General features: G+C 34.6%; 2 protein-coding genes across 8 annotated transcripts in view; one reads left to right on the top strand and one right to left on the bottom strand.

The window, feature by feature from the left end:
* Nucleotides 1-10708, top strand: part of CTBS (chitobiase) — a 41499-nt gene extending 30791 nt beyond the window's left edge. Inside the window, exons 4-7 of the mRNA XM_045801914.2 lie at nucleotides 5431-5599; nucleotides 7235-7332; nucleotides 7604-7765; nucleotides 10081-10708. Of these exons, the coding sequence (XP_045657870.1) occupies nucleotides 5431-5599; nucleotides 7235-7332; nucleotides 7604-7765; nucleotides 10081-10272 (621 nt within the window). The 3' untranslated portion in view covers nucleotides 10273-10708. The remainder of the gene's footprint in view (nucleotides 1-5430; nucleotides 5600-7234; nucleotides 7333-7603; nucleotides 7766-10080) is intronic.
* The window catches only part of SPATA1 (spermatogenesis associated 1), a 55266-nt gene continuing 44531 nt past the window's right edge, over nucleotides 4803-15537 (bottom strand). For 4 of the 7 annotated variants that reach the window (XM_045801905.2, XM_045801909.2, XM_087866059.1 and 1 more), the window contains 4 exons: nucleotides 13979-14157; nucleotides 12226-12324; nucleotides 11442-11529; nucleotides 4803-5579 (listed from right to left, as the gene is read on the bottom strand). In XM_045801905.2, the coding sequence (XP_045657861.2) occupies nucleotides 5551-5579; nucleotides 11442-11529; nucleotides 12226-12324; nucleotides 13979-14157 (395 nt within the window). In that variant the 3' untranslated portion in view covers nucleotides 4803-5550. Of the gene's footprint in view, nucleotides 5580-9518; nucleotides 9588-11441; nucleotides 11530-12225; nucleotides 12325-13978; nucleotides 14158-15537 lie in introns of all 7 variants that reach the window. The other 3 variants (XM_045801906.2, XM_087866057.1, XM_045801908.2) reach the window with 3 other exon arrangements.

The following is a 15537-nucleotide window of genomic DNA, read 5'->3' as shown; positions in this document are numbered from 1 at the left end:
AGTAGTTTATTATAATCCTTTGTATTTCTGTGGAGTTGGTTCTTCTATTTCTGATTTGAGTCCTCTGTCTTCTTGATGAGTTTGGCTAAAGTTTTATTAACTTTATCTTTTCAAAGAAATAGTTGTTTGTTTCACTGATTTTTTTTTAATTCTCTATTTCATTTATTTGTTAATCTGATCTTTATTAATTTCTTTCTTCTAACTTTGAACTTTTTTTCCTAGGTCCTTTAGGTGTAAGGTTGGAGTGTCTATTTGAGATCTGTATTGTTTCTTGAGGTAGTCCTGTATTGCTACAAACTTCCCCCCTACTACTTCTTTTGCTTTGTCCCATGGATTTTGGGCCATTGTATTTTCATATGTCTCCATTTATTATCTATTTCCTCTTTCTTTGTTAACCAATTTGTTGTTTAGTGGCGTGTTGTTTAGCCTCCATGTGTTTGTTTTTTTTCCATTTTTTAACTGGTAATTGACTTCTAGTTTTATTCCTTCAGGGTTGGAAAATATGCTTAATATGATTTCAGTTTTCTTGAATTTATTGAGACTTATTTTGTGGCCTAACATGTGATCTATCTTGGAGGATGTTCCATGTGCATTTCAAAAGAATGTGTATTCTGTGATTTTGGATGGAATGTTTTATCTATCTATCTATCTATCTATCTATCTATCTATCTATCTATATATCTATCTGTTAAATCCATCAATTATGATGTGTCATTGAAAGACACTGTTTCCTTGTTGATTTTACATCTGGATGATCTCTCCATTGATGTATGTGGAGTTTAAAGTCCTCTACCATTATGTATTGCTGTCCATTTTATCCTTTAGGTCTGTTAATATTTGCCTTATGTAGTTAGGTGCTCCAGTGTTGGCTACATAATAGATATTTACAACTGTTGTATTCTCTCATTGGATTGATCCTTTTATCATTATGTATGCTCACCTTAGTCTCTTGTTAGAGACTTGTTTTAAAGTCTATTAGGTCTGATATAAGTATTGATACCCCACCTTTTTCTTTTTTAGATTTTACTTATTAGAGAGAGAGAGAGAGCAGAGGGAGAAGGTGAAGCAGACTCCCCACTGAGCAGGGAGGGAGCCTGATGCAGAACTCGATCCCAGGACCCTGGGATCATGAATCGAGCTGAAGGCAGACACTTAACCAACTGAGCCATCCAGGCGCCCCCCACCTTTTTTTTCCCCCTTCCATTTGTATGGGCTGTTTTTCCATCCTGTTACTTTCAGTCTGTGTCTTTAGGTCTGAAATGAATCTCTTGCAGGAACATATTGATGGGTCTTGTGTTTGTTGTTTTTTTGGTTTTGATGGGTCTTGTTTTCTTTTTTTAACCATTTTGTCTAGGTTTTTTGGAATATTTAGACCATTCACATTTAAAGTAATTATTTTTTTTAAAGATTAATTAGAGAGATAAGAAAGCATGTGCACAGGTGGGAAGGCAGAGGGAAAAGGAGAGAGTCTTAAGCAGACTCTGTGTTGAGCATGGAGCCTGACATGGGGCTTGATCTCCTGACTCTGAGATCACAACCTGAGCCAAAACCAACTGTACCACCCAGGTGCCCCTAAAATAATTATTGGTAGGTATGTACTTATAGCCATTTTGTGTTCTGATTTTCTGGGTAGTTTTTGTCTCTCCCTCTCTTCTTCTCTTGCTCTCTGTAATGGATGACTTTTTTAGTGTTATGTTTTGCTTTTTTTCTCTTCATTTTTTGTGTATCTATTATAGGTTTTTGATTTGTGGTTACCAAGAGAGTCATATATAATATTTTAAGTATATAGCAGTCTAAATAAGTTGATGGTCAGTTATGTGCAAACACATTTTATATGAACTGCATTTTTAGTCTCCCCTGTGTATATGTGGTCATATTTTATTTCTTATTTTGTGAGTCCCATTAGCTACTTTTTTAGATATAATTGATTTTACTCTTTTAACCTTCATACTAGCTTTATAAGTGATGGCTCTACTACCTTTATTGTGTTTCCTTTTACTGATAAAATTTTTCAAAAAATTTTTCTAATATGACCTTTTTCTTTTCCACTTAAGGGAGTGCCTTTAACATTTTTTTTGTAACTGTAGTGATACATTTCTTTAACTTTTGTTTGGGAAACTCTCCTTCTCCAATTCTGGATGATAGCTTTGCCAGGTAGAGAGTATTCTTAGAGGTTTTTTCCTTTCCATGCTTTCAATATATCATGCTAGTCTCTTCTGGCCTACAAAGTTTCTGCTGGAAAATAAGCTGATAGCTTTAACCTTTGTATGTAACTAATTCCTTTTGCAGCTTTTAAAATTCTTTCTTTAATCTTTGATATTTTAATTATTATTGTCTCGTGGCCATCCTTGAGTTCATCTTATTTGGAACTCTGTGATTCTTGAACTGGATGTCTGTTTCCTTCCTAGGTTAGGGACATTTTCAGGTATTGTTTCTTCAAATGAGTTTTCTGCCCTCCTCTCTCTCCTCTTCCTCCTGGGACCCCTAAAATGTGGATGTTTGTTCATTTGATGTCCAAGATAACCCTTAAGCTATCCTTTTTGTTTTGTTTTTTCCTTTTTGCCGTTCAGGTTGGGTGCTTTCCATTACCCTGTCTTCTAGATTGCTGGTCCATTTTTCTGCATCTTCTAATCTACTCTTGATTCCTTCTAGTGTACCTTCCATCTCAGTAAACATATTCAACTCTGATTAAAAATTTTTTTTATCTCTTCTTGATGCTCTGAGTTTATTCACTCTTTCCTCTGGTGGCCATCTGTATGATCATTATTTTGAACTCTTTATCAGGTAGATTGCTTATGTTCACTTCATTTAGTTCTTTTTCTGAGTTCTTTCATTGCAGCATACTCTTTTGTCATTTTGCTTGACTGTGTTTGTTTCTATGAAGAAACAAACTTGAAGAAATGGTCTCGTGTATGATCATCCCCTGTGTAGACTGTAGCACCTGATGATTTTGGCTGGCTGGCTGGCTGGAGTTGTGGCTGTCCTGTAGGTGGGGCAACCCTGGTGGGATGATCGGAGCTGAAGTGGGCATGGGCTGGCACAGTCCAGGGCTCTTTGCACAGAGGATGCCTTGGCAGGACAGCTGAAGCTTAAGTGGGCAGAGGGTCTTGGGGCATCTGTGCAGTGGTACCTGGCAGGGTGGTTGGAGCAGAGGCAGGTGCAGAACAGGGTGTCCCAGGGTGCTTTGCTTAGAGGTACCCCAGCAAATCACCTGGAGCCAAAGCAGTGCAGGCCTGGAGTGTTCTAGGGTGTTTTGCACCTGTGTCACCTTGGTGAGACAGCTGGAACTGTACTAAGTGCTGACCAGGGGTGTCCTGTGTGCATTGTACTCAATTCACATTGGTGGGATGGGTGGGGCTGGTGTGGGCTAGGAGCCTAGGGCTTACTGAGGTGGTAGGCTGGCTTGGGCACTCACGCAGATCTTGGACCTTCCCTCCTCAGATGAATATAATTTAGATCAAGAATAGCAAATACCTGGTATGCAGGCCACCATACTCCTCTCCTGACAAATTTTGTTCTCAGACAACTTTTTCTTCAGTCTCTTGATTGCTGTTACCAATAGGTTAGAATTAGTGTGTGGGAAACAATCTCTTTGCTAGCCCTGATTATCCTACAGTGAAAGGGCAAGGAGGAAGAGACTGAACAAAGACTTTACAGTAGGTATATTTCCATGTTTGAGGGGCAAGTAGAACAATTTGGGCTACTCTGTCAAATTCAATTTCAAAATTAGGAGGAGGTACAATTGCCATGACAGCTCAGATTATGGAATATCCAGAATGTCAGGCTGAAGTACATGCATTTTATTGTTTGTAATGGGTTTACATGGTAGAAAGTGTATGGGGGAAGGTTATTCCATAGTAGTATGTACTAATAGTCTGGAGGAGAAATGGAGACCAGTATGGACAAATCCAAGTCTGATTGATAGAGATTTATAGTTTAGGATGATGGCATAACCTTAACACCAGGAAGTGTTTAATAAATACTAATGAGAGGCAGAACAGCTGTGAGAAGCCACTCAAGGGAAAATGTGAGATTAGTTATGGGGTGTGAGAGAAGTCGAATAATGACCCACAAGTTTTTAAACTGGCCACCAGAAAAAAATGACTAAATAGAGTCTGGAAGGAGAAATGAGTTTTGGGGAAAAAAATGATTAAGATTACAGGATTACGGTCACAGAATTGAAGGGTTCTTTCTACACCATCGTTTTTCACAGGTAGGAAAACGGATTCAGATGTTTTTAGTGACATAGACCTAGTTATAATAGAGCCAAGAGTAGAACCAAAATTGTTTTGATTTATCTAATAAACTAATGCTGCTTTCTCCAAAATAGGAGATGAACTATGACAGAAAATCCAGGTAAAAATACTCTTAATGCTCAGGAGGGCATAAGGACTTATACAATGGATTTGAAATTTACCTGGTTAGAGGTGATCATTTAGTTTCTCTATTACTAGAATATAGGTCCTATTTTATAATAGGCAAGATAGTGATAAAATGGGATCAGATATGTAAAAAAAATTCACTTATAACCTATTTTGCTGTAGTGCTATTGAGAAAAGCTTGTACTTGTAAAGCTGAGTTTCCTTTAGTGCTAATACTTAGACAATTATACAATTTTGACAAGTCCTAAAAAGAGCTATAATAGGATAAATTGGCCAAAGTATAAAAATTTTAACTGAACTATGTCAATTTTTGTGATAATGTGTTTGAGAGAAAGAAACCTTTACCGAAGGTTTAGAACATCTGCACACATATAAGACTAATTACTATTTGGCTAAGGCAATAAATAAATAGACTCATCCTTGTTGAAGACTGACTCACCAAAATTCATCACTCAGGTTTTATTTGAATATTCCCATAAAATACCATTTAAGTGATTTGTTCAACATTTTGAGTTAATTTATCCCTGTAGCCATAAACCACTATTCTTTAACTGTAATGTTGGATTAAACCTATCATGTAACGTAATTGTATATCAGGGTTAAACTCCCAACATAGGACAGTCAACTTGTGTCAAGAGATGACCTATCAAGCCTGCGTGATATTTAAAAAAAAAACCTTTGTATTTGAATTCTTTTAGTGTGCTGTCTTTACTCTCTAGTTGCTTGGAGGCCCCACCACACCCTAACCTATTTCTTTCAATCAGTTGAGTTACCAGTCTAGCCTCTGAAAACATTTAAGTTTAAAACTCCTCTTCTACACAATGCCCTGCTCCTGGTCATTGTATCTGTCCAAATATGTATCTAGGTCAATCCACATGGTCAGAAATATCTTAGAACTGTTTTACAAGTGTCAAACCCTATGTTCATATACGTAAACAGGTCTTTTTTCTTGGATAGTATGAGGCAAGAAAATATATAATCAAAAAAACAATAGACATAATAAGCATATTTGATCATGTTACATAAAATGGCATGTGTTTTTCCACAGGTAACCTTTGATGTAACTTGGTCTCCAAAGTCCAAAGACAGGTGCTATAATTATGCTGGAATCGCAGATGCTTGTGACTTTCTCTTTGTGATGTCTTATGATGAACGAAGTCAGGCCTTGTCAGAATGTATTGCAGCAGCCAATGCTCCCTATAAGGAGACATTAACTGGTAAGAATCCACAAATGATCACTTGAGCAGTAAGATTATTTTAGTATTTCTAAGTCATTTGTACACCTTTTCCATTTACAAAGCTTCCTTGAAACATGACTGTCAATTTGGAGAGCTTTCAAGTTTACACGTTCTAAAGTTTTCACTTAATTCTTCTAAAAATCTTGTGGGGTAGGTATCTCATTAATCCTCTATTATAGATCAGATGATGAGTGTTAAGTTCTCATTGCACTGCTATTAAGGTATTATTTAGTTGGGACCCAAGCAGTGGACTACTAACTTCAAGTCAACACTCTTGTCCCAAAATTACATGAAGGAGTATTTGCTTATCTAGAATTTGACAGGATATTTTTGCTGAAATAACCAACGTTAAATAATTTAATAGCAAAGATAGTTATAATGTACCTACTATGCATGATTGATAGAGGACTGTCTTACTTGGCATTTATTATTAGTGCCCATGCTATATTAAAAACGATATCACTATTAGAATTAAGAGTACTTCTGTCATTCATATGATGTGGGCTTTGCATTAGCCTTTCTGCAGTCCATCAGCCAACTGAATAAAAGATTGCTTGCTATCTTCTGGACTTAAGTGAAATTTTCGGGGATAATTGGTCCTAAGTCTTGATTAATAAATAAAAACCTTTTAATTTAGAGATAAAATCTTAAAAGCTAGCCTCATCACATCCAAATTAACAGTCTGATCATATGCATATGCTACTTAAAAATAAAAAGGGTTATGATTACAAAGCAGTTATTTAATCCAGTGTTCCCAAACTGTGTTCTATCAATAAAAGTCTCATCATCAAGTATGTTTGGGACCTGAGTATTTAACAGTACATAATAACTTTAAAGGGTCTGAAAAACAGCAAGTTTACTTAAACATTCTAGATAATCTTGGAAATTTCTTGGTGGGAAAACATACTTTGCATTGGGCACAAAAGGGAATGACCAGGAATTTGTTCATTTTTCTCTTTGTTTGCTGTAACTACAGACTGAGTACAGAGTAAAAGGGGGACATTTATTGTCCCTGGCTGTAATTATAGTTCTAGAAAGCACAAGTGTTCCATGTTTTAGAAATATACTGTAAGAAATTCTGAGGGGTGCCTGGGAGGCTCAGTCGGTTAAGTGTCTGCCTTTAGCTCAGGTCACAATCTCGGAGTCTTGGGATCAAGCTAAGTGGGGAGCCTGCTTCTCCCTTTCCTGCTCCCCCTCCTTGTGCACTCTCTGTCAAATAAATAAAATCTAAAAAAAAAAAAAAAATTCTGATACCATTCCTGTCAGAAAGTTTAAGAACTTTTCTGAAACTTCAGAATCTAGAATATCAAATATATCTTAGCAGTTAATAGACACAATTAACATGCTTTCCTGAAATGTCATTCTTCCTAGAATTAAATTTTGTGAATTTTTTGCTTCAATTTGATCTTGTGAATGTTTTCTATAATTCAAAAAGAATTTATCAAGTGATACAGAATTTATAGTTCTTAGGGATGATGTTTATAATGCTGTGTTAGGGAAACACTGTATTAGTATTTTGCATAAATGTATCTGTTTTTTCAAACTTCAATTCTGAATGGTTGCATAGCTTGTATAATATAAAAAAATATGCTTTTTCTGTCCCAATTTGATTAGGGTATGATGACTACATCAAGATGGGCATTAACCCTAAGAAACTTGTAATGGGTATTCCCTGGTATGGTTATGATTATACCTGTCTAAATCTATTAGAGGTAAGGATTATTTCTTATATAATTTTTTTCTTTCTATTCTTTAAAGCCTGTTTTGTTTTATATGTATAAGTTTGAGACTAAAAGGTAGAGTTTATTTTTAATTATTTAATCCCATGGAAGTTTCTGAGAGTTATGTTTCCTTTTAATAATGAAATTTAACTTTTGTATAGTCAGTCTATTAATAGTATATGTTTTACTTCTAATATAGTTTTTCTGATTTGGTTCCTACGATTTGCTTAAATCTATAACATGAACTTTTTTGTATTTCTAGGATCGTGTTTGTACCATTCCCAAAGTCCCTTCCTGGAGGGCTTCTTGTGGTATTACTTCAGGACGTCAGGTGCCCTATAAAATAATTATGAAGCAAGTAAATAGTTCTATTTCTGGAAGCCACTGGGATAAAGATCAGCAGGCTCCTTATTATAACTATAAAGTAAGACTTTTCACAAATTTTGAACCTTTATTCTATCCGTTTTCTTTTAGGGTACAATATACAGACTACTGTTTATATGCGTAAACTTGTCTAATCAGGTAATTTACGTTGCTGGTGAGCAGTTCAAGTTATGGTAATAATGGGAAGTGCTCTGCACGGGCCACTTGTCAGTTTAGATGGTGTTATATCACAAACAGGATTTCCTTAATAGTTGATAACTATGTATGATAACTGTGGCTTTGGGCCAATACAGGTTACTAGCTCTGTAAGCCTCCATTTCAAAGTAGCCTAAGGATTCTGATGAGGCTGTTTTTAGGGAGGCACGATGCTGAGAATAAGAAATGCATTAGTGGAAAATGGTATGAACTATGTGATATTAGACAAATTAGACAAATTATATTACAAACAGAAACTTGAATAAAGTAAATGACCAGAGCAATTCTGTCAGGTAGTGTCTGATAAATAGGAATTGCGATACCAAAGAGGCAAAGAAAAGTTACATTTTTCATAATTTACCTTTAGCATAATAAAACTTTTCCACACCCCAAAAACCTAATTACAAACCATCTTTGAATTTACTTTAGATTTTGTCACTGTAAAGGAGCCTGAAAATGTTATGATGTAAGTTGATCTCAGTAAGAATTTATATTCTTTAATATTAAATAAATAAATTTTAATTGGTATACATCACTTACATAGAAAGCTTTGAGGTAAAGCTTTCCAAATTTTGAAAATTATATACCTATTCATTAACTAGGCTTATAATTTATATAACTAATTAAATTAAATTAGGGTATATTATACTCCTGTCTTTGCCAAACAGTGTAATAGTTTGGTGTTTTTTTTTTGCAGTCTGACTTATTTTTTCCTTGATGAATAAAACACCTTCTTTAAAGTTTTAGAAATCAGGAAACATTTTGATAAGCCTTTGAAGGCCATTCATTTAATGGCACCTTAGACAACAATCTAGTTACAAAACTATTTTGTTTCTCTTTTTCATTTATTGTAAAATTCCATAGCAACCAAAATCAAATTTCTTGCTGTGACTGAAGAGTATCATTCTGCTTTCTTATGCTCTTTCATCATGACCTCAATATTCCTGAAAGCATATATATGCCTTAATCATGCATATGTTAATCTTACATTTACTCAGTTTTTCATCCTTCACTATTTTGAGGCATTTGAAATTTCTTAAAAAGGCTCAAAGTACTTGCCACAATGGCAAAATTCAGAGAAATATGACTTTGGGTTTGCCCCTAAATCTGCAAAAATAAGTTCTACAAGTTGCCTTTTAATAGTGAATCACAATTTAAAAATTTTAAGAACATGAGATATACTTGTAGTAAATGAGTCTACTGTACTTAAATACGCCACAGTTTATTCATTTACCAAGTGACTAATGTCCTTTAATCATCTTAGGGGACTACTCTAATTCCAGGGGTGCTACCATAAACAAACATATCACTGGCATCCACTGAGAAGTGCCTTTGAAAGTTTCCCAGATGTTACATAAAAACTAGTAAATTATTTGAAATCACAGGTCATTCTATTTTTTATTTCCTATCTTTTCCCCTCTTGCTGAGTTGTTTCTTTCCTCTTTCTTTTATCCCTTATCCAGTAGCTTACCTACCTTCTAAGAGAGACTGTGTTAGTACTAGATAGAGGCAGTTGATGCTGGGGAGGACTTTACAGTTAGTTTATAGTTCTTAATTCTGTAGGACGTTTTAAAGGAGATATTTTCCCCACCCCTTACTTTTTGATTTGGCTGATTCGTCTTAAACAAATCATCCGCTGAGTTCCTAACTAGGCACATTTCCAGGAACTGTAGGGAATACAAAACAGAAAAAAAAAAATGCATAAGCTGGTTTTAAAGGACCATAGCAATGATCCTTCTTAACTATGTCTGTATATCAGAATTACCTAATGGGATGATAAAACACAAAACAAATACACGTCCTAGGTTCCAGCCCTGGAATATTTTAAGTAGGTTTCATGTGGGTCCCAGGAATTTGTATTTTGAAAAGCTCCACAAGTGACTCGGATGTACATCTTGGTTGATAATCATCAGATCAGACGAAGGAAGGAATCTTAGGGCATGAGAGCATGAGAAGGACTTTAAATACAGTCCAGACTATACTACGAAGCTCATCTGGGTAATCTCTGCTGTTGTGAAAGTACCACAGTCGTATCTAGAAAGTAAAGTATCACAGAACCATGGAAGCATAAAGTACTGTGCCCTAAAAATGTCTATTATTTCATTGTATCCTTTTTGAATCACTGGATTTAATATTGTACTAAATACTTTATTCCTATAGGATTCTTCTGGACATTTTCATCAAGTGTGGTATGATAACCCTCAGAGCATTTCTTTAAAGGCAGCATACATACAAAAGCATGGCTTACGAGGCATTGGCATGTGGCACGCAAACTGTCTTGACTATTCTGGAGATGCGGTAGCCAAACAGCAAACTGAAGAAATGTGGGAAGTCTTAAAACCAAAGCTGTGACAGATATTTCGTCAAACTATTCAGATTTAGAAAAATCAGTTTCTTGGAGAAAAATGTACACATTTTTGTCATATTTTAGTTGTTTTACTTAAAAGCAGATAAAGAAATGCTTTGGTTGTGTAAAAACAAAGGTAAGAAGTCAACTTATTCTATGTTTAATACTATAATTAGGAAAAATTGTTTTCAGAATTTTATTATGCTAATTTTAAAAAATATGTATAATTTGAAGTGGAAATTTGCTCAGAATAGATTTTTAAAAACCTAGACTTTGAGAAGCAGTTTGCTCTATACTGTTTGCTCAATAAATTTAAAACCTGCAATTTAGTATCTTTTCTTTTAGGTTCATCAAGCTGATGCAAATAATTTTTCTGCTTCCTGATTTCATACAGGACTCAAGTTCTCTGATGCACTTCAATTAAACTCAAGCCTGCGGGGCGGGGGGGGGGGGAGGATTAAATTATAAGATAATATTTGTCACCAAAATTTTTGAGGTTATAGCAGAAACTATTTATCCTTCTTAATATTCATTTATGAATATCTATAATTTATTTCTTAGTTTATAGTTACATTTTAATTATCTAAAGACACTGGTTTCTCAATTATTTTCTCTGCATAATTAGAATTTTTCTAAATGTACAGAGGTCTCTGTTCTTATCCTCAGGGCAATTAAGAATATTGTGTTACACTTACAGATTAAAAAATCTGCCTTCCCTGTATATTCTCCCTGCCTTCAAATTGGAATGATGATTCAGTCATCTATTGAGAATATTTCATTTCCTATTTACCCAATTATTTATGGCAGAGAAAACCAACCATTTTCCATAGTATTTGTTGAATTACTTTTGTCTTTGTATTTCTAAAATTTTAAATTCTTAGATACTAATCTGTATCATAGCCTGGATGTAAGTTCAATATCCCTATTTTTAATTTCCAGATTGCCCTTAATTAAAATACAATGAGCAAACTGTCTCTAAGACTATTTAAAAGTGAAAATTATAGTACTTAAAATACTTTAAAAGCTTCAAAAATAGCTACCGTTTTTTTACATCTAATATTTCCTGAAATACTTTGTAAAACCCACATGAAAAGATAGAAAGCTTATGATTTATATAAAATATTGTGCTAAGGAGAACAATGGTTAAATTTTTTGACGTTTCAAATTAACATACCTAATTGAGATTGTAAAGATGTGTTAATTTTCTTCTGTGCCAGTTCAGCTTTCAATGTGCGTAAATCTGAAACTGCTTGTTTTCTCATCTATAAAATAGAATCACCTTTCAAAAATGAGAATTGAGAGAGGCCTAATGCTGCTAGGGAAAAGAATCTAGAACTGCACTATTCAATACAGTAGCTATGTGCCACATGTAGCTACCTATATTAACAAATCATATAAAATTTAATAATCAGTTCCTTAGTTATGCAACAAGCTACATTTCAAGTGCGCAATATCCTTACGTGGCTAGTGTTGCTGTATCAGACAGTGCAGATGCAGAACATTTCCATCATTGTAGAAAGTTCTAATTGGACAGTTCTGATTCTAGAAAGGGGTCATTATTCATGTCATAGAGCTATTTCTGGTAAAGAAGTCAACTTATAGCTTTCATATAATTATATATACATGAAAATAATCAGCATGAGATAATTACCCCCAGAACGGGTAAAAAAAAAAAAAAAATTACATGGATCTCAGGGTTCAGTGGGGTTTGTCAGACTTGAGACTCTATACTGATTCAGAAGGTCCTTTTCCTTTAATTCTTAGTGAAATTCTACTAATTTTACTTTGGCCTTGTTATAACATGCAACTTTATACAGGATTTAATTCTTGCATTTTTCTCACTCATGCTCTTGGTTGTTAAGACAATCCTTACTATCCTTACGCTATTGATACCCAAAATACACTAAAACAATTTATTTCAAGATAAATGCTATCTGATTAGGAGAAATGCAAATTACCTTAACTTCTATTATGAGTTTCATTTTGTCAGTATCCAATTTTCTCTTAAGTTGGTCAATTGCATGCTGTACTTCAGTGATCTGGATTATAAGGTAATTCTGTGTGAAATACATGAAGACATCCTTACTTAGTGTAACATCTATTCTTATTTTTAATTGCCTTGTAAACTACAAAGTGCTAACACCAAAAAAGCAAATCATAAGAATAACCTATTGCATAAAATAAACTCATTGCTTTGGAGTAAATTTCTTATGTCTCAGGGACCACATTCTCTTCTGTTCTACCTTTATTCATGTTTTATAAAAATAAGTAGATATCTGTACAAGTGCCATTAAATTAGCACCACAAAGGCATGAACTATTACTATAAAAGGAATATACTAAGTTTAAGATACTAGGAAGGCTTTTGAAATTGTCATTATACTTTATTAGCTGAATAAGATTAGTATTACTTTAAAATATTTAATACTATATTTTATATAAGAAGACTTTTTGGCTATTTTTATTTGGAAAAGTTTATGAAGTATAGTGGTCAACAAAAACCATTTAAAATTTTAAGCTGCCTTTGTGAAAAAAAGTGGATAAAAAGTATCAGCTAAAATGGACAAACCATTACTTGAGCCTATTTAAGTTTTACATTAGATTTATCTAAAATGGTAAGCTTTTACATACAGAAACAGGACAGATTCCTAGGGGGTGGGTGGGTAGAGAATAGGGGGAAATGGGTGATGTTCTGAGGATATAATGTCCAGCATAAGAACTATAGTTAACAATACTGTCTTGTACATTTGAAAGTTGCTTAGAAAATAGACCTTAAAAGTTCTCATCACAAGAAAAATAGTTTAAACTTATTGTGGTAATCATTTCACAATATATACATATATCAAATCATGTATACTTTATACTAATGTTATATGCCAGTTATATCTCAAGACTGGGGAAAAAGAAAATACAAACTTTTACTATTTCATCATGTCTAAAGTTAAATTCATACTCTTAATCATAATTAACATATAACCTTTTTTGGTCAACCAACAAAAATTGATAAATGGCCTCTGGAATTAGTTTAAATATGTACGGTACAATTACTCAATTAAAAAGTAAACTTCATATCTCTGATCTATCTTAATCAAATTTAATATAATTTAGTAATTTCCTTAGAATATCAATACCTTTAGATTCTGTGGGTGTTATTAACTATTCCCCAGCTAAAGAAATGTAGTGCATACTGTTGATCCCCTGCCATGTTTCATCAGGTGTTCATCTCTTTCCCATAGATTCAAAGAAAATGACCCTATCCCCAGGTACAGAGGTAGATCCTAAGCAGTCTGAGTTAGCACACAGCACTCCCTGATAACTACTATTAATCCAGGTTAGGCCTGGTTGAACCTCCACCAGGCTAAAGGAAAAGTTTTATATATTCTTGTTTGCGAGGCATATAGCCCTACTAGCCATCGGCACCTCTACTGGTACCGTGAGGAAAAGCAGTCTTACAATGAAGCCAACACTCAAAATAAGAGAGAACTACTGGAAGCACCTAGTCCCTTTAAAGACATCATTAGGCTGCTGATTATATCTGCTCAGCACCTATTACATGAGATCATAAATTTTCTTATTGTTGAAGCCTGGTTAAGTCAAGGTTTTGTTACGCATAGCCAAAAGCATCCTACATATGATAATACTAACAATGATAAACCACATATTTTGAGTAGAACTTCTCTGATAGAATGTGAACACATTTAGTAATAAGTACCTTAGAGTCTGTGATGTTTGCCAGATTCTTTGGTCTCATCTTGATCTCCCTGGCTTCAAGTTGCATGAGCAGTTTTTTATAGTAAAGTTCCAAATCTTCTCGAAGTTTTGTTAAAACCTCCTCTAATGATGCTGTGATTTTCTTTGTTTCAAAGTATTTTCTCTTCCAACCATCACAGGCTACCAAAAAAGCAGACTATAGTGTGAGTCTGACTAAAGGATTAACTTTTCAACCTGGAAAGGACCCTAGAGTTAATTTAAACCCCTCTACTCCCCTACCCTTCTTCCCTCATATGTTGAGGAAATTAAAGCAAAGATTGAAATGTTTATTAGATAATAAAAGGATTTGCCTTACAAATATAGTAGTGATAGACCCAGGAACCAAACCAAGTTCTTTAAACTTGTAATTATTTCTGAAAAATCTTGATTAAAAATACTACCTTTAGCAAAATATATATATTTTGATCACTTTTTTCCATAATCTGATTTGAAGTCATTACTTAATTAAAATAAAGAGAAAGGCATATTTTTTTCAGCCCCCAAATGACTTATGTTTTATAAAATAAGCTGATTCTGATTCATCACTTATTAAAATTATTCCAAATATATCCCTAAACTTATATAGGGCAGAATTTCTTAAACCTGAGCCCCTTAGTTGAGAAAATTAGAAATTACTGCCAATTTAGGGAATCACTTTGACACCAAGGAGATTCTAAATACAAACTTAACAGGAACATAAACTGCATTCTATCATATCAGAATATGTTTATGTTTATTTTTATTTTTTATTTTTTAAGATTTTATTTATTTATTTGATAGAGAGAGACAGCCAGAGAGAGAGGGAACACAAGCAGGGGGAGTGGGAGAGGAAGAAGCAGGCTCCTAGTGGAGGAGCCTGATGTGGGGCTCGATCCCGGAACACCAGGATCACGCCCTGAGCCGAAGGCAGATGCTTAACGACTGCGCCACCCAGGCGCCCCAACAACTTATGTTTATTTTTAAAAGATTATCAAAGAAATGAAAACTCCAAATTTATTTCCCTCATGCCTTATATCCAATCCTTCAGCAAGTTCTGTTGGTACTATTGCCAAAATACTTCCAGCATCTGGCACATTCTACCTTCTTCAAAGTTATGTCCCTAGTCAATCCACTACCTTTATCTTGAGAGAGTGTGCACGTGTGTGCACGCACACGCACGCAGAGGGAGAGGGAGAATCTCAAGCAGACTCCTGCTGAGTGCAGAGCCGGACATGCGGCTTGATCTCAGGACCCTGAGATCATGACCTGAGCTGAAATCAAGAGTCAGATGCTTAATCAACTGAGCCATCCAGGCACCCCCACTATCATTTTTTAAAAGTACATTATGTTTCTAACTGGTCTCTCTGCTTCCATTCTTGCCTCTCTAACAGACTATTCCATACAGCAGTCATTCTGATCTTTTAAAAATATTTTTTAAATCATATAAACCTCTAGCTTAAAAATCCTCCAATGGCTTCCCACCTTACTTAGGCCAATTCGAGTTTAGATTTTATTCTATCTGTTCCTCGCTGAGCTTTTGAT

This window comes from Ursus americanus, chromosome 12 (assembly GCF_024610735.1).
Source record: "Ursus americanus isolate L20-20 chromosome 12, mUrsAme1.1.p, whole genome shotgun sequence".
Lineage (NCBI taxonomy): Eukaryota > Metazoa > Chordata > Mammalia > Carnivora > Ursidae > Ursus > Ursus americanus.
This window is presented reverse-complemented; position numbering and strand designations above follow the sequence as displayed.